Raw genomic sequence first — 21833 nt, forward strand, 5'->3', positions numbered from 1 at the left:
CTCCTCTACTGACACCATTTGTAGACTAAAAAGAGCAGGTTTTGTTGCTCATAATATGATCATCAATCCATTGGGCAATAGCTTGTTTGGAAGAATGTGTGCTTACATTATCGCTCAGTAAATTCATTTTCTTTGTAAAAAAATCTGCAAAATGATTGGCAATATCAGCTGGATTTGTTATTGTTCTCCTGCCAACCTCCACACTAGATGTGTAACTGACAGTTAATCTGTAAATCTATGTCGTTGTTTTTTTGTTTGAATAGTTTACGTGTTCGCTATGCGGAGGAAATGATAAGACAGGTGGAACTACGTGGCTAATAACTGTTGTAACGGGGATCATTATCGTAGCAACACATCTTTGGGGGTGAAGGCTTTCCCGCGCGATGTTAGCTAAGTTTTCATGTTACCGGGTGTAGTTCGTAAAGGTTGATATGTGTATGTTAGGATGAAGCGTGAATTCATGCCAGGAATAATAAGTGTGAAGTTTGATTTCCTCCCTTCTGTAATAAGCAGCCAATTAGGTATTTTTTTTCCTTTATTCGTGTGTTCAATCTGATACTGTTATAGCTCCGGCTAAACTGTTTATGTATGTAATTACTTCAGAGTTATACCAAGCTAATAAGTCACTCATAAGACAAGAAGGTGTAAGAGTGTGCTTAAACTGTATTTTCATTTACTTTATAGTTCTCACGGAAGGTGATAATTCTGACTAAACTACAGAATAAAGCCGCCAGTTAAAATCAAGGAACGGTTGTGCTCGTGGTTACTGGAGGGAGTTACAAGATGGGCATGATGAGATAGATGTACAAGTAAGCCCTTACCTGTATTCCACACCTTTTTCGAATAATTTTTACAATTAATAAAAGCATTTTTGTAAATTATTTTTTGTTTTCTTAAGATTCAATTTATCTGCATAATTACTTAATGTTCTATAATTCTGTTCATCAGTTTCTAGTTTACATTTGGCTGCTAAGACTTTTGCCATATTTCTTTAAGAAAAAGCCTCACCCAGTTCATCATCAATCCATGGAGATGGACGAGCCCCAACTGTACTCTTTCTTACTGGGGCATGATGGTCCACAATGTAGCGTGATTTCAATCATCTAGATAAATCAGCTCCCAGGGTACAGCAGCCAAATCATTTTGAAATAGCTCATGATTAAATGTTTTACAATTTCTCTTGACCACAATCCTAGGGGGTTTCTTTGGAACCTTGGTGTTCATGGTTATGGTCACAATATTATGGAATTGATCTGGCTTTTAAGCATTGCAATGGTATATTACAGGAGATCAGATCAATGCACGTGTCTGAACGGTGACCCAACTTAGTTGATGATCTAGTAGTATCATTAACCATTTGTTTCAAACCACAGTCCTCGGCATATCTCATCAATTTAGTTCTATTTGAATGATTATGATCCTTCCAGTTTATATTAAAATCACCCAAGATAAACACGTCTCTGTTACTATCTGTGGCCTGGTCAATCCCAGTACATAAGTCATCCAAATAGGACACCTTAGAGCTAGGAGGTCTATACACACATCCCACCAATATGGGTGCCTGGTGAGGCAGATGTACTTGAACCCATAGTGCCTCTAATTGACATAAATTAAGGTCATCCCTCCTCTTAAAAGGTATATGATTCTGAATGTACAGTGCTACACCCCCACCATTCCTATTCCTGTCCCTTCTAAGTAGACTATTTCCTTGAATGTTCATTTGCCCATCATTTACAGATGCATCTAAATGTGTTTCTGTCAAAGCCAAAATATGAATATTATTTATGTTGACCAAGTTAAAAACCTCATGTATTTTGTTAGGAAGGCTACATACATTAACCTGAGCTATATGGAACCCTTTCCTTATCAAGTGAAGATCAATAGAGCATGTATTCGTTATAGTTGAAGTTGTCATGATCCACTACAACACACAAACTCAGATTTGAACATTGGATTAAAATAGCCAGGGAGTTACTCTAGAGTCCCGATACAATTGCCCATTGATGTAAAGTTTATCCATCACCATGGAGACTCGTTGATTCAGGCAACGCTTTTCCTTCATGATGGGATACAGTTTTTTTCTCCTTTCATTGATCTCGGTGGGGAAGTGATCATTAATTCCAAAATCAGTGTTTCTGAGTTCTCTGCCCCTGCTCTTCGCCATTTCCTTTGCTTAAATTTGTCAAAACAGGCAATAATAGCCCGTGGCCTTACCCATTCTATGGACTCTGGAGAAAGTGACATTACACACAACATCAGTGGGCAGTTTCAGTTGTGTTGACATAAAGTCTCAGACAGTGTCCTCCCAGCCTCTGCTGTTGTCATTCTCCGGTTCCCTTAACATATTAGATTGTCCCGCATTGATTGACGCTGTACATCAAGCAAGGTTTCTATAAATTGTTTGTTCTCCCTTTGCACCACCAATGAGCCAATTGTAAACTGGGGATGATTAGGCTGCCATGATGGTATGAAGGCTAGATAGGGAATTTAGCCAGGACACCAGGGTTAACACCCCTACTCTTACAATAAGTGCCATTGGATCTTTAGTGACAACAGTGAGTCAGGACACCCATTTAACATCCCATCCGAAAGACAGCACCCTACACAGGGCAATGTCCTCAATCACTGCCCTGGGACATTGGGATAGTTTTTTTAGACCAGAGGAAAGGGTGCTTTCTACTGGCCCTCCAACACCATCTGGTCTCCCATCCAGGAACTGACCAGGACCAACCCTGCTCAGCTTCAGAAGCAAGCCAGCAGTGGGATGCAGTAACATGACAAGCACCCATTCTTCTGTAGGCCTAAGCACATACAACTTGTTTTGATTATTTGATTATTTTGTTCATAGGCTCAGGCTATATTTCAGGCTACATCCTTAACGATTTAAAATACATCTCAAATGTAAATATGGATAAGGATAAATGAAAAGACTATTAAAAAATGTAATGCAGACAAGGTAGTTGTCAAAAAGGGATACTTTTGTCATTTTAGTTGTGTAAGGTTTTTGGACAGATGCGGTATACTAATAAGACAAACTATGACCTAGCCAAATAACCAAAGATATATCAAATGGTAACTGACAGGTATGTGCAAAAAATATTTTTGAGTTATTGTTAGTGGAATCAATCATCTCCACACCATTTTATTTATATTTTATTTTCATTTTACATAAAAATACAAATTGTACAGTTCAAAGATTATAAAAGCTGTATACAGTGTCTTCAGTATGAATTCACACCCCTTTACTTTTTCCATATTTTGCTGTGTTAAAAAGTGGGATTCAAATGGTTTTGTCATTTTTTGTCATTGATCTACACAAAATACTTAGAATCCCCTTCGGCAGCAAACACAGCTGTGAGTCTTTTGGGGTAAGTCAAAGGAGTTTGCATACCTGCATTGTACAATATTTGCCCATTATTCTTTTAAAAATTCTTCAAGCTCTGTCGAAATCGTTGTTGATCATTGCTAATCAGCCATTTTCAAGTCTTGACATAGACTTTTAAGCAGATTTAAGTCAAAACTGTACCTAGGCCACTCAAACATTCTATGTCATCTTGGTTAGCAACTCCAGTGTATATTTGGACTTCTGATTTAGGTTATTGTCTTGCTGAAAGGAGAATTTTTATCCCAAAACCTCCCTAGTCCTTGCCGATGACAAGTATACCCATAATATTATCAAATCAAACTGTATTTGTCACATGCGCCGAGTACAACAGGTGTAGGTGACAACAAGGTGACCTTACAGTGAAATGCATACTTTCAAGCCCTTAACCAACACTACAGTTTTAAGAAAAATAAGTGTTTAGTAAAAAATAGATAAGAACATTTTTTAAGTAACAAATAATTAAAGAGCAGCAGTAAAATAACAATAGCGAGGCTATATACAGGGGGTACCGGTACAGAGTCAATGTGCGGCGGCACCGGTTAGTCGTGGTAATTGAGGTAATATGTACATGTAGGTAGATGCAGCCAACACCATGCTTGAAAATATGACGAGTGGAACTCAGTGATGTGTCGTTGCTCCAAACATAATGCTTTGTATTATCAGGACAAAAAGTACATTTCTTTGCCACATTTTTTGCAGTATTACTTAAGTGCCTTGTTGCAAACAGGACAGGCTTCCTTCTTTTCACTCTGTAATTTAGGTTAGTATTGTGGAGTAACTACAACATTGTCGATCCATCCTCAGTTCTCACATCACAACCATTAAACTCTGTAACTGTTTTAAATCCCTGAGCGGTTTCCTTCCTCTCAAGTTAGGAAGGACACCTGTATCTTTGTATTGACTATAGATACACCATCCAAAGCCTAATGAATAACTACACCATGCTCAAATAGGTCATTTTTCTTTTTCTTTCACATGTACCAACCAATTGGTGCCCTTCTTTGCAAGGCATTAATTAATTTGTTTAAAAAAAAAAGATCCACTTTGACGTTATGCAGTATTGTGTGTAGATCAGTGACACAAAATCTAAATTTAATACATTTTAAATGCAGGCTGTAACACAACAAAATGTGGAAAAAGTAAATGGGGTGTGAATACTTTCTGAAAGCACGGTACGTTTTTAAGTGTAAATGCATATCAAATCTCCATTAACTCACACTGGCAATCTTTTAAGTAGTTTAAAGATGCACTATACAGAAATCTCTCTGTTTGCTAAAATTTCTAATTTTGGTTTGTGACAAAACAAGCAGAAATAGTGTAGAGAATCATTGTACCATCTAAACGGCTGTGAAATATATTTTCCATAACCAAAAATATAGTACTTTCAGCTGTTTGAAGCTATTGTACAAAACAGAAAGTAAAAGAGTTCAAAACAAAACTTAAGAACGGAAGCACAGAAATAACACACATAGAACAGATCTACTACATCTTAGACTTGCTTTCAATGAGAATGAATGATCTATAACTCCTCACAATTCTATTTGAATTTGGTCAGGTTGCCCAAAGTTATATATTGCAGCTTTAAATTGAAGCAACCCACTACAATTCACACTGCAATTTTCAAATGTATGCTTTGAAAACAGTTGCAAACAGCATAGGAATACAAGGTCACAAAAGAGAGGACGGGTGCAATTTTAACATATCAAAAGTATACCGTAGTAATTATTGGAGAATACAAACAAATACACCAAATACACACTTATTCTGGGAAATATATATTTAAAAAAGAGGCAAGCACAGTAAGAGCACATCATTTGGCCATGCTGAACAGACAGGTTCATAAGTCACTTTAATTAAACTTCCATTCCCCAACCATCATTAACTATAGTTATGAATCTTCAAAAAGCTTGAACCTTCCTCAAAATCTAAAGAGCCTGGTCCCAGTCTCAGCTCCATTTACAACTAACCTCACCAAAATAAAGCTTTTCATTTGTGAGATATTCGCTATTCACCAATAAGAAAATAAATCGACAAAAAACATAATACAAACGTTACTGTTTGGTTGACACCTAGTGGCAACTGAAGGTAACGAATGACCAATCTGTCTTATCAATATTTACAGCTTTGTGGCTGGGGGAAGAGGGATAGTCATTTACTTATTCGGACACCTATACTCAAAATCCCTACACCAGCCTCAAAGTGTAGGTAAAGTAGCAAAGTGTGGGCAAAATTCACTAGCAGGATAAAATTCAATTACAGTTAAGAGTAAGACACCCACATATCATTGCAAGTAACTTTGAATTATAAAGTTGTGTCAGAATTACCTATGTATATGGATAATAATAGGTTAAACCTAGATGCCTACTCTAGTCAACTGCAAATACACCATTTTTGTAGTACGTTACAGACCTATAACACATAATCATTATAGTTTAGAAAAAACATTATGGTATCAACATCATTAAGAAAAAAAGTTTTAAAATGTATTCACTCACTGCTGTAAGTCGCTCTGGATAAGAGCGTCTGCTAAATGACTGAAATGTAAAACGGACTGTGACACTATGTGACACCAGTTTGCAATGATTAGATGATATTCCCCATTTTTTTTTACATAAAAAGCAAGATAATTTTTTTTGGAGATAAAACGTGATGGAGATATAAGAGTTAACTCTTGTAATGCCCAGACAGTTTTTCACAGAGATACAATATACTTGTATTTTAAACACCATATTTGGTTGTGTACATGGTATAGATGCCACTGAAGTTAGTATTTTCTTGTGCTCCCCTAGAGCATAAAAAAACATTCAATCTCAGTGAATGTTAAATAAGTATTTTCCTGCCATACTGTATACCTAAAACCATCTTTAAAGTAATCTTGTCATCTTCACCACTAAAACCAACCCAAGAGCCATTCCCCCCATTTTAATCCACACTCTATCCCGTTACAGGAATCATCTGGGTTGTGTTCATTAGGGCACGCAAAAACAAAAACAAACATTTTTAAAAACATTTTGCATTGGAAACTGAAAATGAGTCTTGCTTATTGGACCAAATCCAGGTAGTCCCTCCCCGTTTGTCCCTTTTATTCCATTTAGCGGCCAATGAACGTGACCCTAGAGGCACAGAGGGGGGGTGGGTGGGATAGGGGGGTGTCGGGATGATACCGGAGGGGACAGGTGAATGTTATAAGAGATTTAGGGGTCTCGTCGGATGAACCAGATCTCGTTCCTGCGACAGGACACTCCAGGGTTGTCGTAGACAGCTACCATGTAGGAGTTGCGATGCATCTCCTCGCTGGGGCCCAGCATCTCCCACAGCAGGTTAATCTGAGGCATGATTGTCTCCTCCGTGGTGGTGCCGAAGAACGTCCTACAGAAGACCGCATTTGTTATTCGTGTTTAAATAAATACTGTCATTACTGCTATTATCTGATTATTTTTTACCTATAGTATTTTAGCCAGATATCTTACCAATGCAAAGTAGTGTGTGAGTCTAGCTAGTACGTATCCATTATCTATAGAAGTTAGCATTATTGTTTGGGTAGATTCCCCACACACAGATTAAGCCAGTACTGGACAACAACAAAAAAAGCTCAATGTAGACCCCATTGTAAATGCTTTTTAATTCAGGACTAGGCTTAATCTGTGTCCGGGAAACCAGCCAGTATAGTTAAAAAAACAACAACAACATGGATATTATCACTAATCTGACTAATTATTTCCACCCATTTTGGCTAGACATTGTCTATCTAAATCCATTGTCTATTTTTACATGTAGATATGTAAATAGGTCAGAATAGGTCTCAAAACCACAGGCGAAGTAGAATAGGCCTCGATACTCAAGCCTGGGGCTTGAGTATCGAAGTCAGCCAAAGGTGGGAGTGTCCTTACCGGGTGATGACTCGTACAGCCTCCCTTTGGAGTATGGTAATGTCTGGGTCAGTTGGCTGAGGCGGGTTGGCCTGGAACTCAGCAGGCAGGTAGTATGCGGTCAAGATGTCCTTCTGAAAGCCATTGCCGTCCTCCAGCATTTGTATACTGTTCACAATGGGTACAGTCATTCCCAAATAGCGTCCTGTCGATACAAGAGTGTGCTATTATAATTACTCACTGTTACCCTGTCTTACTATACACTATATTTAGGTCTATGGTAAGGATTAAGATTACTGATGTAAGTACAGTAAGAATGACTTATTTATATACAATAGAGCCTAGGCCCCAAATCAATGAATTGTAGATACACTGTACTTAAGGTTATGATAAGGGTTAGGGTTACTGCTGTAAGTACAGTGGAACAATGAGTGATTACAATATAGTTGTAACAATGAGTGATTACCATAGATTTTGCACCATACTTACATCAATAATTACACAGTAACATGAACACTAAGCCCTTACCGACAGAGTTCTCCTTGCAGATGAATTTCATGAGTTTCATGAAGCCCATGGAGATGCTCTGCTCGTACAGCTTCTCCCCTTTAGTGATGCACGCCCACTTCCCTGCAGGGTATACCCTCTCCTCAAACAGCACCTCGCCCAGCTGCAGAAATAGACAAACACACACTTCGTTATCCAGGGAATATAAGAGATCTTTCACTTCACTTTGCACTCGAGCAATGGCATGGATGCTCAAGCTGAAACACACACGTGCACACACACAACATTAACTGCACTCAAGCAAATACATGGATGGTCATAAGACAACACACAAACACAGATTTTATACACCACATTGCACTCAGGTATTTACACAAATCCGTTTGAACATACACACAGCTTTCATTCTTTATTTATTATGCCAGACACTCAAAAGAAAGACAAGAAAATGGCTTTATTTAGCTTTTACTACAGACTTCCCTTCACTTCCTGCCATTACATGACGGATAGATGACCCAGAAAATGGAACAGCCAGCCAACATATCTGCCATTGTCATCCTGACCTAAGATTGGTAACAAGTGGAAGGGACACATACTGTACCTTTTCATCCTGAGAGATGGAGGCAAAGGGGACCTGCTCTCTTTCTTGGGTTTGGTTCCGTTGCGTAAGCTCTTGAATTGGTCCTGTCATTTCTATCAAAACAACACAGGGGTCCTCTTCATTTATTTTAAAGTTTACAGAGAGCAGCCTGAGCGCAAACCTCACTGGTAAAAACCTCACCGGAACCAAGTGAAGTGGGGGGAAATTCGTCATTGGCTTATGCTTTATAAAAGGACTAATGTCCTTTTATAAAGGGGGCTAATGTCTAATGTCAAGGGCTAATGTCAAGTATTCAAGTCTCTAGGAAAATGGGCCTGCTCTAATATCTACAAGCTTCTTACTAGACCTCAAACTGATTCCCATTTGAGTACGCCATGATAGAGACTTCAGTACACACACTATAGCAATCAAGTGATACTGCTGTATTGCAGACGGTTTGGAATGTGGAAGATAAAACAATGTGCCGAAAAACAATGCACCAATATTGTTGAAATGTAGTCATCATTTTCTGGGACTTTGTTTAGCCGTCTTTGCTTATGGACAGGATGTAGCAACTAGAATCTGAGATTTTATTTCAACTGTTGGAAGAAACCATGTCCTGTTGCAATGAATTTCTCAGATTGATTGTCTCCAAATACACTGCTGCCAAGCAACTACCTCGAATGGGACTATTTTACTCCACCGCCTATCTCGCTTACCTCGGGGGACGGACACCTGGTGTGTGCTGGCGATCGCCTGCCAATGGGTGTACAGCCTCTGCTGCTCGTCGTCCTCCATTGAATCAGGGTCGTCAGTGATGTCATTGTCCAGTTCTTCATCCTCCAATCCGTCGAGATCCTCGAGGGAGATTAGTGCCATTGTTTTCGTCCACAGGCCGGGTAGATCTGCAAACACAAGACCAAGAAGACAAGTTTGTTACTTTTCCTAGAAATAGGGCCATTGTTAACATCCATTTCCAGTTTACCTGGAAATAACTAGGCATTTAGGCCTACTAAGATATGACTTGGTTGTGGCCTGGCTGGTCTAGTGGTAATGCAGCACACGTCTACAGTGTCGGCATTTGTACGAATCGAGCCTACTGCCCTTTGACACAACCTCTCTCCGACTTTCCCCACTGTCACCCTCCTTCACAATTTGTTCAATAAAAATCAGAAAATAAAATGGGATTTTCTATAAATAATACAATACAAAAAAGACAAGGTCAAACTGTAACAATGTACATTACACTGTAGTAGCCAATTCTTTTTAGTAAGTACCAAGAGTACCTATTGTTAAGATTTCCCATTAAAAACCAGGTGAAAACAATACCATAAAATAATGTGCTACCTTATTATTACCAGTAGAAAATAGAACCACGTGATATTATTCAGTCATTTATTCACTTGTTGAATGTAGGCTACACAGGATATTATGATCTTTACAGGATCATGGACAGGCTAATGTAATACCATGTAGACACATGAAGCTGCTTTGACACAGACTTCACTATTTAAATCACAGTCACACTGGATCATATCAAACCTGCTTGTCAGACCTTTTCAAAAAAGCTTAAGGGGGATTGGTGCCTTCATTCAGAAAGTGCCAGCTACAGTCACAGAAATCCTATAATTCTACGGCTACAGTAATGTGAACTAATCTTATTATACACCATATAAGTCATAGATGCTTATAACAAGGAATAAAGCATTTTACCTGTCAGCTTTTAGTATTAGCTTATAGGGCAACCTTTACTTGGCTTTTGTAACAAACTTACCTAAACACAATAGCCTACACCATCGGGCTACTGTTGCACCATCATGAGGACACAGGTTTGAAAATGTACAGTAAAGAAGTGAATGCACCATTTTGTAAGTCGCTCTGGATAAGAGCGTCTGCTAAATGACTTAAATGTAAATGTAAATGTAAGAAACAGCACAAATTAATCTGTATTGCACACGCTACAGGACTGTTTTGCTAGCACAGACTGGAATATGTTCCGGGATTCATTCAATGGCATTGAAGAGTATACCACCTCAGTCACTGGCTTCATCAATAAGTCTATCGGCAACGTCATCCCCACAGTGACCGTACGTACATATCCCAACCAGAAGTCATGGATTAAAGGCAACATCCACACCGATCTAAAGGCTAGAGCTGCCGATTTCAAGGAGCAGGAAACTAACCCGGACGCTTATAAGAAATCCCACTATGCCCTCAGCCGAACCATCAAACAGGAAAAGCGTCAATACAGGATTAAGATTGAATCCTACTACACCGGTTCTGACGCTCGTCGGATGTGGCAGGGCTTGCAAACTATTACGGACGACAAAGGGAAACCCACCGGCAAGCTGCCCAGTGATGCGAACTACTAGATGGGCTAAATGCCTTTTATGGTCGCTTCGAGGCAACCAACACTGACGCATGCATGACAGTACCAGCTGTTCCGGACGACTGTGTGATCCCGCTCTCTGTAGCCGATGTGAGCAGGACCTTTAAACAGGTCAACATTCACAAGGCCGCAGGGCCAGATGGATTTCCAGGATGTGTACTCAGAGCATGCGCGGACCAACTGGCAAGTGTCTTCACTGACATTTTCAACCTCTCCCTGATCGAATCTGTAATATCTACATGTTTCAAGCAGACCACCATAGTCCCTGTGCCCAAGAAAGTGAAAGTAACCTGCCTAAATGACTACCGCCCCGTAGCACTCACGTCGGTAGCTATGAAGTGCTTTGAAAGGCTGTTCATGGCTCACATCAACACCATCATCCCGGAAAGCCTAGACCCACTCCAATTCGCATACCGCCCAAACAGATCCACAGATGACGCAATCTCAATCGAACTCCACACTGCCCTTTCCCACCTGGACAAAAGGAACACATATGTGAGAATGTTGTTCATCGACTACAGCTCAGCGTTCAACACCATAGCGCCCACAAAGCTCATCACTAAGCTAAGGACCCTGGGACTAAACACCCCCCTCTGAAACTGGACTGTGGACTTCCTGGTGGGCTGCCCCCAGGTAATCAGGGTAGGCAACAACACATCGGGTGAGCTGATACTCAACACAGGGGCCCCTCATGGGTGCGTGCTTAGTCCCCTTCTGTACTCCCTGTTCACCCACGACTGCGTGGCCAAGGACGACTCCAACAGCGGTAGGCCTGATCACCGACAATGATGAGACAGCCTATAGGGAGGAGGTGAGAGACCTGGCAGTGTGGTGCCAGGAAAACAACCTCTCCCGCAACGTGAGCAAGACAAAGGAGCTGATCGTGGACTACAGGAAAAGGAGGGCCGAACTCGCCCCCATTCACATCGATGGGGCTGTAGTGGAGTCAGTTGTAAAGAGGGCATGATAATGCATTTTCCCCCTCAGGAGACTAAAAAGATTTGGCATGGGTCCCGAGATCCTCAAAAAGTTATACAGCTGCACCATCGAGAGCATCCTGACCGGTTGCATTACCACCTGGTATGGCAACTGTTCGGCATCCGACCATAAGGCGCGACAGAGGGTAGTGCGTACGGCCCAGTACATCACTGGTGCCAAGCTTCCTGCCATCCAGGACCTCTATAATAGGCGGTGTCAGAGGAAGGCCAAAAAAATTGGCAAAGACTCCAGTCACCCAAGTCATTACACCGTTCTCTCTGCTACCGCGCGGCAAGCAGTACCGGAGCGACAAGTCTAGGTCCGAAAGGTTCCTTAACAGCTTCTACCCCCAAGCCATAAGACTGCTGAACAAATAATCAAATGGCCACCCGGACTATTTACATTGCCCGCCCTACCCTTTGTTTTTACACTGCTGCTACCTGCTGTTCATTATCTATGCATAGTCACTTTACCCCTACCTACATGTAGAAATTACCTAGACTAACCTGTACCCCTGCACATTGACTTGGTACCTGTACCCCCTGAATATTATTGTCCTTTTATTATTGTCATTATTGTCCTTTTATTGTGTTACTTTTATATATTTTTTTACTTTAGTTTATTTGGTAAATATTTTCTTAACTCTATTTCTTTAACTGCAATGTTGGTTAAGGGCTTGTAAGTAAGAATTTCACAGTAACAGTAACTGTTCGACGCATGTGACAAATACATTTTGATTTGAAAAGCTGATTTATGCTTCATCTGGAAATGTTGTTCGGGGTCTCCGTACCAAGGATGTGACGCAATTGTGGAGCCTCTGGAGGCCAAATTGAGGTAACAATGCGAATTGCTCCGCATAGCTCTGTATTGACATGTTGGTTGGCATTAGGTGGGGGCGGTACATCCTGTATAAACACAAACGTGGAGAACTTTGATGAAAGTCTATCAGAACAAGTTCACAAATAAAATATTTATTTATGACACCTCGTGTCGGGATTTCAAAGACACAAAAAGGAGTTAGAACTCCTGGAAGGAGACCAGGGAGGATTTGTACACATTCAACAAATCTTATCAAACAAAGTGGATATTTGTCAAATCCGTCATGATTTATGTATTGTAACAGGCCCACAATGTGGTTATTAAAATCTGATTTTTATATATTTGGCTGTTTTCGCTGCATAACATTTAGAAGTTGTCCCTTTTCCGGTTTAGAAGAAGTGCTGCTATGCTCCCATTCGTATAAACTGGTGGCATAGCTCGCATACAGAAATCAGTGGTGGTATTCAGTTACTTTTAACTGTAATGCAGTTGATTGATGACATGAACATGTATTGGGGTTGACATCCATACAATAATTATACTCTGATGTTTACCTCAACATAGTGTGAAATAAACAATAGCCCGAAGGTAGCCTAATTTTGCTGGGGGGGCATCGGGGAGATGCAGGTGGAAAAACCGGTGCAGCATTTTTGCTTCGTGATAGAATTGGCTGAGCTCCTACCCCAACATCTCAGAAGAGGTAAGGTCTTGTCATTTCGTTTGGCCAGTTGTTCGTAATTAGCTGAAAGGCTATCACTACGAGTGGTGCACAGCAGACCAATTTATTGGGCGCGTATGACAGCTCCCCAAAGCGCAAGCAGTATGAATGCTTTGACTTCTGCAGAGGTCGCATCTCAGTAAATGCTGTACTGCCGCTACAGAGAACAGATAGACCATACATCGGCTTTTACCCCACATAATTAAACTCAGTTTACTACGGCAACCGGGCTGCACATTACTCAACACAAACCTAACACAAAAACACTTGACCACAGTGCGCTAACAAAACCACTAAAAGGAGTGCACAACAGCACAGCTTTCAATAAGGATTTTAATACAACATCCGATTAATCATCGCTGGCGAGACAATTAAATGGGCAGTGAACTCACTACCGTGTTCGCGAGCGTCAAATCCATGATGCATTGTGGGTAAATGGTGACACTGGCTGATCAACAAATAATAATGAGTAGTTATGTGATGCAAGGTAATTTGTAGATCAGTCAGTCGGCAAGTCACCTGCAATGTCGAACAAACACTGACTGCAATGCGTGACAGCAAAAGTAGGTCAACCCTAGGGAACCAGCACACCCAATAACGCGGCAAAAATGTCACTAGGGGTTGCTTGAACGCATGCCATGAAGTTAATAGGCTTTAGGATAGACAACTCATCGTTTTTTTTTTTTTTTACAATAATTTATATTGGTTAAGCCCCAATCGGTTATTAATTGTGTAGAATCGGTGCACTTTTCGGACATTTAGCTATTAATTTGTTATATTCTTCCCTGAACACTAGTTTAGACCAACTCGTTTACCCGAATGTAACATTTAGTGATAAAGTCGGCGTTCTTACCTGGTCAACAAAGTAAAGGATCGTATTTGAGCACTACTCCTTCTGATTTACTGTACAATCAAAACCGGACATATAAATTCAATGCCGCTCTAGTAGCACAGCACAAACGATGACGTCAGTTATGTATGCTAATAACAATTCCTTCAAAATAAAAGCCAGCATTTCCGAACATTAAAATGTGGATAACTATTTCAAAAGATACAGTATTACATTTTAATCAATGTCCTATTTTTATTGTACATAAAAGCAAACGCAAAAAGGACTTTATGAAAACAATTACAAATATGCTTCTAAAAACATTTTGTAAGACCACTATCAAAAAACACAATGTTCAGATCTGTATGTTCACAACATTGGGCTGTAGAGAAAAAACTATTCTATGTGCTGAGTCAAAAGAGAGGTTGGTAATTCTCAGTAGAGTAGGGTCTGTAGAATCGATATATGGTGTTATTTTTGGGGGGACTGAAGTCTAAATACCAAGCCGCACTTTCTACTCGACCTACAGATCCTACTGAGTATTCCCAACCCACTTTTACCTCAGCATATACAGCAGTTTATATCTATAAACCCATACAGTATGTAATTCATATGCAGTGTATTGGATTGTAATGAATGTAGCGGCTGGAGTAATGAGTCACCAGCACTCTGTATTAAACCCATTGCCCAGCACAAGAGACCAATTAAAGTTTTGCAGACTCTATATTGAGTAATTCCGATTACATATTGTATTTTGTTAAGTGTATAGTGACTGCCCCTAAAAAGCAACTAATCACTTTGAAAATGGCCTATGTGGCTTCGATATGAGTCAGAAACATTTATTCTAGTGTCAAAATTGACTACAAAGTGAAAATAGGAGAATTTTTGTCATAAAGGCAGTCTCGTCAAAAAAAAAAAAAATGTACTTGTCTTTTTCTGTTTTGACTGTTGAGCAATACGTCCTTGCCTAGTCATGTCGAGTTATGTGGATCTATGTATGTGGAAAAACTACACTGAAGAAAAATATAAACGCAACATGTAAAGTGCTGATCCCATGTTTCATGAACTGGAATAAAAAGATCCCTGAAATTTTCCAGAAGCACAAAACACTTATTTCGCTCAGATTTCTTTTGCATAAATTAGTGTACTGTTAGTGAGCATTTCTCCTTTGCCAAGATAATCCATCCACTTGACAGGAATTGGCATATGAAGAAGCTGAATAAACAGCATGATCATTATACATGTGTACCTTGTGCTGGGGACAATAAAAGGCCACTAACATGTGCAGTTTTGTCACAACACAATGCCACAGATGTATCAAGTTGAGGGAGCTTGCAATTTGCATGCTGACTGCAGGAATGTCCATCAGAGCTGTTGCCAGATAATTTAATGTTAATTTCTCAACCAATGTCGTTTTAGAGAATTTGGCAGTACATCTAACAGGCCTCACAACCGCATATATATCACATGTATGGCGTTGTGTGGGCGAGCTGTTTGCTGATGTCAACGTTGTGAACGGAGTACCCCATGGTGGCGGTGGGGTTATGGTATGGGCAGGCATAAGCTACAGACATCAAACACAATTGCATTTTATTGATGGCAATTTGAGTACAGAGATACCGTGATAAGATTCTGAGGCCAATTGTTGTGCCATTCATCCACCACCATCACCTCCTGTTTTAACATGATAATGCACGGCCCCATGTCACAAGGATCTGTACACAATTCCTGGAAGCTGAAAATGTCCCAGTAATTCCATGCCCAAAATTCTCACCAGACATGTCACCCATTGAGCATGTACAACAGTGTTCCAGTTCCCGCCAATATCCATCAACTTCGCGCAGCCATTGAAGAGTGGGACAACATTCCACAGGCCACAATCAACAGCCTGATCAACTCTATGCAAAGCAGATGTTGCGCTGCATGAGGCAAATGGTGGTCACACCAGATACTGACTGGTTTTCTGATCCAAGGCCCTTTTTTTAACACATCTGTGACCAACAGATGCATATCTGCATCCCCAATCATGTGAAATCCATTGATTGGGGCCTAATGAATTTATTTCAATTGACTGATTTCCTTATATGAACTGTAACTGCAAAATCTTTGAAATTGTTGTGTCCCTTCATTGAATGGGAATCCATTGTGTCATCATCCCCAATGCTTTCAAAGGCCCTATACGGATTGACCATGACTCCACAGCCAAAGTTGTATGTCTTGCAATGCATGCCCTGCCAAAGGACTCTAGTATGCAGAATAGTTAGCCCTGCCAAAGGACCCTAGTACGCAGAATAGGTGGTTGGAGTTCGTTGGTCCCCAAGTCTGCACCAGTAATGCTAGCTTGGTGTGCAACGACTAGTGGTGGCGAGTATAACCAGAGAGACTGGAATATAATGACCTCGCTGGTGAGTATAACCAGAAACACTGGAATATAATGACCTCTCTGGCTTTTCAGTCTTAGCTGAAGTAACATTCCCTATCAAGAAAACCAAATGTCACTCAAACAGAAGGGAGAGTCAGACAACAACCAAAACAGGTGGGGTTTTAGAAGGGGTTCTGAAAGACACTCATGCGGGTGTCCACTGAAAGTTGACTAGCAATGAACAACAACTGGAACCTTCAAGACACCCACCATGAGCACCCACTAAATTAGCCTAAGAGGAAAACAAAAGAAAAACCCACACCAAATTTAAAGACAGTAAGAAAACCAAAAAGGTGGGGAAAAAGGTGTTAACCCTAAAGGTGTTAACCCTCCGCCTCTATCAAGACCATTACAAATGGCTACCCGGACTATTTGCATTCAGTGCCCCCCCACCCCTCTTTTTATGCTGCTGCTACTCTCTGTTTATCATATATACATAGTCACTTTAACTATACATTCATGTACATACTACCTCAATTGGGCCGACCAACCATTGCTCCCGCACAGTGGCTAACCGGAAGATCTGCATTGTGTCCCACCCACCACCCCCTATTTTACACTACTGCTACTCTCTGTTCATCATATATGCATAGTCACTTTAACCATATCTACATGTACATACTACCTCAATCAGCCTGACTAACCGGTGTCTGTATGTGGCCTCGCTACTGTATATAGCCTGTTTTTTTACTGTTTTATTTCTTTACCTACCTATTGTTCACCTAATACCTTTTTTGCACTGTTGGTTAGAGCCTGTAAGTAAGCATTTCACTGTAAGCATTTCACCTGTTGTATTCAGTGCACGTGACAAATAAACTTTGATTTGATTTGACAAGTGGAGCACTGGGCCACCCACTCTTAAATAGCACATGGGCCAGCACATGTGAAACGCCTTCCCAATAACAAGATGGCAACCAGCACAGGTGTAACACATACTGACTAACAAGGCAACACCAAGATTTACGTGCTAAAGTCCAACCTCAAAAAATACATGGAAAAACCAAAGCCTGTAAACCTTCCCCCTTAAGACAACAAATATATCCGATAATTTTGTTGGACAAGTTCTCTCATCACCAACAGAAAACAACTCATTGCAAAAACAAGACAAAATAGCCACCTCTTATTTTTAAATGTATATGATATAAATAAAAAAATGTTTTACAATCTTTATTATGAATTTGTATATATATTTTTTTATAGCTGTCTAAAACTGAAGTTGATAAACTCACATACTGTACGCTCCTATAACTATCGTCCCCTTGGAACTAGAGCAACCAAAACAATACTCATCTCCAAAATGGCAAAATGTGCGGTCAAAATCAAATTGTGAGCCAGGGCTACACACTGGCTCAACACAAAAGACAAAACTTATTGACTGCCCTCTCTTGAAAGACAATCAGCAACCAAGTTGCTGGCTCGACCACGGACATGTCTGATTTTAAAGGGGGAACTGCTGCACTATCCGTAGTAACTTTCCTCTCGTGATTTTCCTCAGTGGAATGGCAGCGCACATGATGGTCAAAAGAAACTTGTTACCACTCTGCTTTGAGCAAAGGACCATCACAGTCCACCGGAACCCTGCTGAAAGGCATGTCAAAAGCAGGAATATACTGCAAAGATGCAACCGGCACAGCTCGGTTTACCCATCCGCTGGCAAACATGAAAGAATTTACAGTAAGCCACAACATCCTGTTTCAGACTAGGCCAGAAGAAGTTATACAAGATACAGTCATCTTGTTGACCCAAAGATGGCGTGCCGTACTACCATCGCGAGCCAACCTCAGTGTACTTTCTCACCGCGGTATTGACAAACTGGCGGATACAAAACAAAAAAAAACAGTATTCTGCTGATCATCTTTGGGCACTGTAGAAATGGACTGAAACCTCACAGTAGGTGACTTCTCTGGATTGCTTTTCGCACAGGGATAACTACTGGTTGCTTTGTTTGTGGGAATGACAATAAAAGGTGCGCATTGTTATATTAGTAGAACACTGCTTCTATGGTAATTATGTAAAGGCTTGTTTATTCTACATTGACCTGTTACTACATTTGAAAGTTATCAAAACACTTTGTTTAGAATAACAACATGAATGCAATTGCTGAATTTTTCTCAAATGACTCTGTAGGCTACTGACCTATTTAAAGCTCTCTCCGGCATCTCACCCTACATGTATCTGCCTGTAGTTATTGAACTCAACATGCATGAGGTTTGTTTGTTAAGTAGGGTGAAACAGCTACAGGCAACGTTCTGACAGATGGGTGTGTCTTGATGGTGGCAAGGACACAACCAAGAAACACCAACATCAAAGTTTTGCTTCTGTCATGGCCACCAGGATTTCTTGAGGAGCAACCCAAAAAACAAGGCATAATCAGCCGCTGCAGTTCCCCTTTAAATATAACTTGCCCTATACAATAGCTTTCAACAAACCTGATTGGTGTAAACTTTTTAAAGAAATGCTGGTATAAATAATACATTTTTAAATAAAAACGGTCAAATTATCCATTTATTTTTTCATAGGTGGTTGCAATCCTGTGAAAAAAACAGTTGTACTGCACTAGAGTGCTAAAAAAAATTATTAAAAAAAATCGATATGCCCAAAGTTTTGTATTAATTTGCAGGTGAACTCATATAACTAAAAATAAATCCCCGATCGTGCTGCTATGAGAACGGTACTCAATGCAGCTGCTGTATTGGAGACGGGGGTGTCATGTGTACATGTCCTTGGAAAATAAAAAATGTGCTCCATCAAACCGATGACAGTGCGAATAATAATAGGGTTTATACAGTATACGACATTGGTATATCAGCCAACAATGTTCCATGAAACGATGCCTTCCATTGACTACACACTATACTTGACTCTTAAAATGATAGTTTATCATTGTCTCGATTCCTCGTTGGACTCTATTTTGTTCATTCTATTCAATATGCTGTTCTTGTTCTCTGTTACATTCAATTTCCATTATTAGAAAAGCGATACCCCATAAGTTATAGTTTGAGCCATTTTCTCAAGACAACTGCTGATGGCTTGCTATGATTACCCAGCACTGAAATGACTTTTTGTTGTTGCAGTTATGCATACAGCGTTGTGCCTACATTATGTCCACAGTCATCAAAGGCTATCAAAAGCTTAGTAATAACAATCAATACCAGGACGTGATAGCTGCTATTTTATTAAGGATTTACATTCAATTAAGGAATTCTGACTGAAAATGATTGCATGAGAAGAATATCATAACCTGAAAATAGTTAACAATCAGTTTTACACCACTAAAAGACCCTTTAAACATTGAGTCATCTGAATATTAAAAACCTTCTGTCTACATATATATTAACACATATATAGCACCGAAGTGAAACATTTTAAATCTTAGTCATATTTAAACAAAAATTAAAATATATTCACAATTCAAGCCTAATTGATCTTTTTAGTGAAATACTATATTCATATGACTGATTCATAAACTCAATAAAACAATCATTTTTCATTATATAATTTAATATGTGCTACAAATGGTAAATAGATCTAATGGAACTGCATGGATGAATGAAAACAAATGTTTTACTTTATGTGTCTCTCCAACGTTCTTAGGGAGGAAAAGCTATAGAGAAAACGAGCCTCCACTCTACAACATTGGAACATTTTGACATCCATAGAAAGTTAGCCTGAGCCTGTGCCAGTCTGTTTGTGCTATCATGCCAAACATGACAATTTTGCTGTGAGGCTAGACTGTTGGGCTTGACAATGTGCAATGGCGTGGGCAAGAGCACAAACAGATCAAGACCAGGGAAGACATGGCTTAGTTACACGCTTAGAAAAAAAGGTGCCATCTAGAACCTAAAAGGGTTCTTTGGCTGTCCCCATACGAGAAACCTTTCAAGAACCCCTTTTGGTTCCAAGTAGAACCCTTCTGAGTTCTATGTAAAACCCTTTACACAGAGGGTTCTACATTGAACCCAAAAGAGTTCTACCAGGAACCAAAAAGGTTTCTTCTATGGAGACACCAGAAGAACCCTTTTTTCGAAGAGTGTATTGCATGAATTGATACAGCATTGGAAAGTATAGCTTTGGGAAACACTCGATCCCAGACCCTGAGATAAATAATTACTGTATAAGTTTCTTATACAGTGCCTGAAGAGATGTAAAATAACCAGGTCAATACGTGGTTACCATCTAACCTAAAAATGATAATTACATCATGGCATTTGGCCTTTACTGAGTAAGTACTTAGATTAAGGTTCATTTCAGTAGCTGCGCTCCCCCCCAGAGTTTTGTGCTCATATTTCTCCTTTACTTGAAAATCTCTGAGGAACACCCTAACTAATGAACATGGTCAAAAAATAAGTAATTTGAAACAAGCTAACAGGAGTCTTAGCACCAGTTAAATAGTTTTACACTCAACAATGCTCAAGGCTAAGCCGTAGTAGCTATATAAACAAGAAATATCTGGTTCCATCAACTATTTTCTTCATGTACATTTTTATTAGGTGAGGTACCCCTTTAAATCTCAGATATATTTATTCTATATTCATGAATACCATCTTCATGACTTAATTACTATTTAACTACAGTACCGAGTATCTTCATGGTTATGAAAGGGGAGAAAACACTGTAAAAAGAAGCGTAATGGCTGAATTGGCCAGCTCTTGAAAATAATCATCTTCTCTGATTTGGGAAGAGTACTGATCCACCATGCCTTCAGAAGCTGCAGGTATAGTGAATAATAGCTAACAACTAGCTTCACATGGAGACCATGCTTGGTCTCCATGTGAAACACTATGGTCCACAATACACTGCCCTGAGTGTCTGATTGCACAGAGCACCTTATGGGGATTTGTATCAAACTAATCCAAGCAGTAAGGATTCTCGCTGTCTAATCTCACAATATATCAATGACATTAAAACCAAGCACATTTATACAATATATTTTTTGAATTCTACAGAAAGTCTACAAAATTAATACAATGTCTAGAAAGCAGCAATAACATTAAACAGTGTTTAAATTTAAGAATGGAAACTACAGAATTTAGGTTTAGAATGGCACAAGTGAAAATTAAACAATATCATATTTGGAAAAACTGTTGAGTGTGTGTGTGTGTGTGTGTTCAGTTTCCAGTTCCACTGTAGAGGTCAACAGTACTGGAACTCAGGTTCCTGCTCTGCCTTAGCCTCCTGTCACCTGCTGGACTCTGTAGAGAGAAAGAGGCAGAGAGACAGGAGGAGGGAGAGAGACAGAGAGAAAATTAAAGAAATACAGATGAAAAAAAACAAGGTTATGCTTAATCGCTAAATTTGATTCTGAAGAAAGAGAATGCTGGGGGTGTTTTTAGAACA

The 21833-nt window shown here is 39.8% G+C and overlaps 2 protein-coding genes and 1 long non-coding RNA gene across 3 annotated transcripts in view; 1 reads left to right on the top strand and 2 right to left on the bottom strand.

Annotated features, from left to right (window-relative positions):
* Positions 1 to 164: 164 nt before the first annotated feature.
* LOC123739294 (uncharacterized) lies at positions 165 to 744 on the top strand. The gene is made up of 2 exons (XR_006767656.1): positions 165 to 521; positions 685 to 744. It is a non-coding gene; the product is annotated as an uncharacterized lncRNA (long non-coding RNA).
* Positions 745 to 3137: 2393 nt separating this feature from the next.
* Positions 3138 to 14225, bottom strand: LOC106585248 (heme-binding protein 1). The gene is made up of 6 exons (XM_014171259.2): positions 14099 to 14225; positions 9061 to 9246; positions 8363 to 8454; positions 7783 to 7924; positions 7276 to 7459; positions 3138 to 6754 (listed from the first exon to the last, which is right to left on the bottom strand). The coding sequence occupies exons 2-6, from the start codon at positions 9218 to 9220 to the stop codon at positions 6580 to 6582; spliced, it is 753 nt and encodes a 250-aa protein (XP_014026734.1). The 5' UTR covers positions 9221 to 9246; positions 14099 to 14225; the 3' UTR covers positions 3138 to 6579.
* A 5430-nt stretch (positions 14226 to 19655) lies between these two features.
* The window catches only part of LOC106585252 (kinesin light chain 1), a 37241-nt gene continuing 35063 nt past the window's right edge, over positions 19656 to 21833 (bottom strand). Inside the window, exon 16 of the mRNA XM_014171264.2 lies at positions 19656 to 21688. Within this exon, the coding sequence (XP_014026739.1) occupies positions 21605 to 21688 (84 nt within the window). The 3' untranslated portion in view covers positions 19656 to 21604. The remainder of the gene's footprint in view (positions 21689 to 21833) is intronic.

Source organism: Salmo salar, chromosome ssa02 (assembly GCF_905237065.1).
Source record: "Salmo salar chromosome ssa02, Ssal_v3.1, whole genome shotgun sequence".
Lineage (NCBI taxonomy): Eukaryota > Metazoa > Chordata > Actinopteri > Salmoniformes > Salmonidae > Salmo > Salmo salar.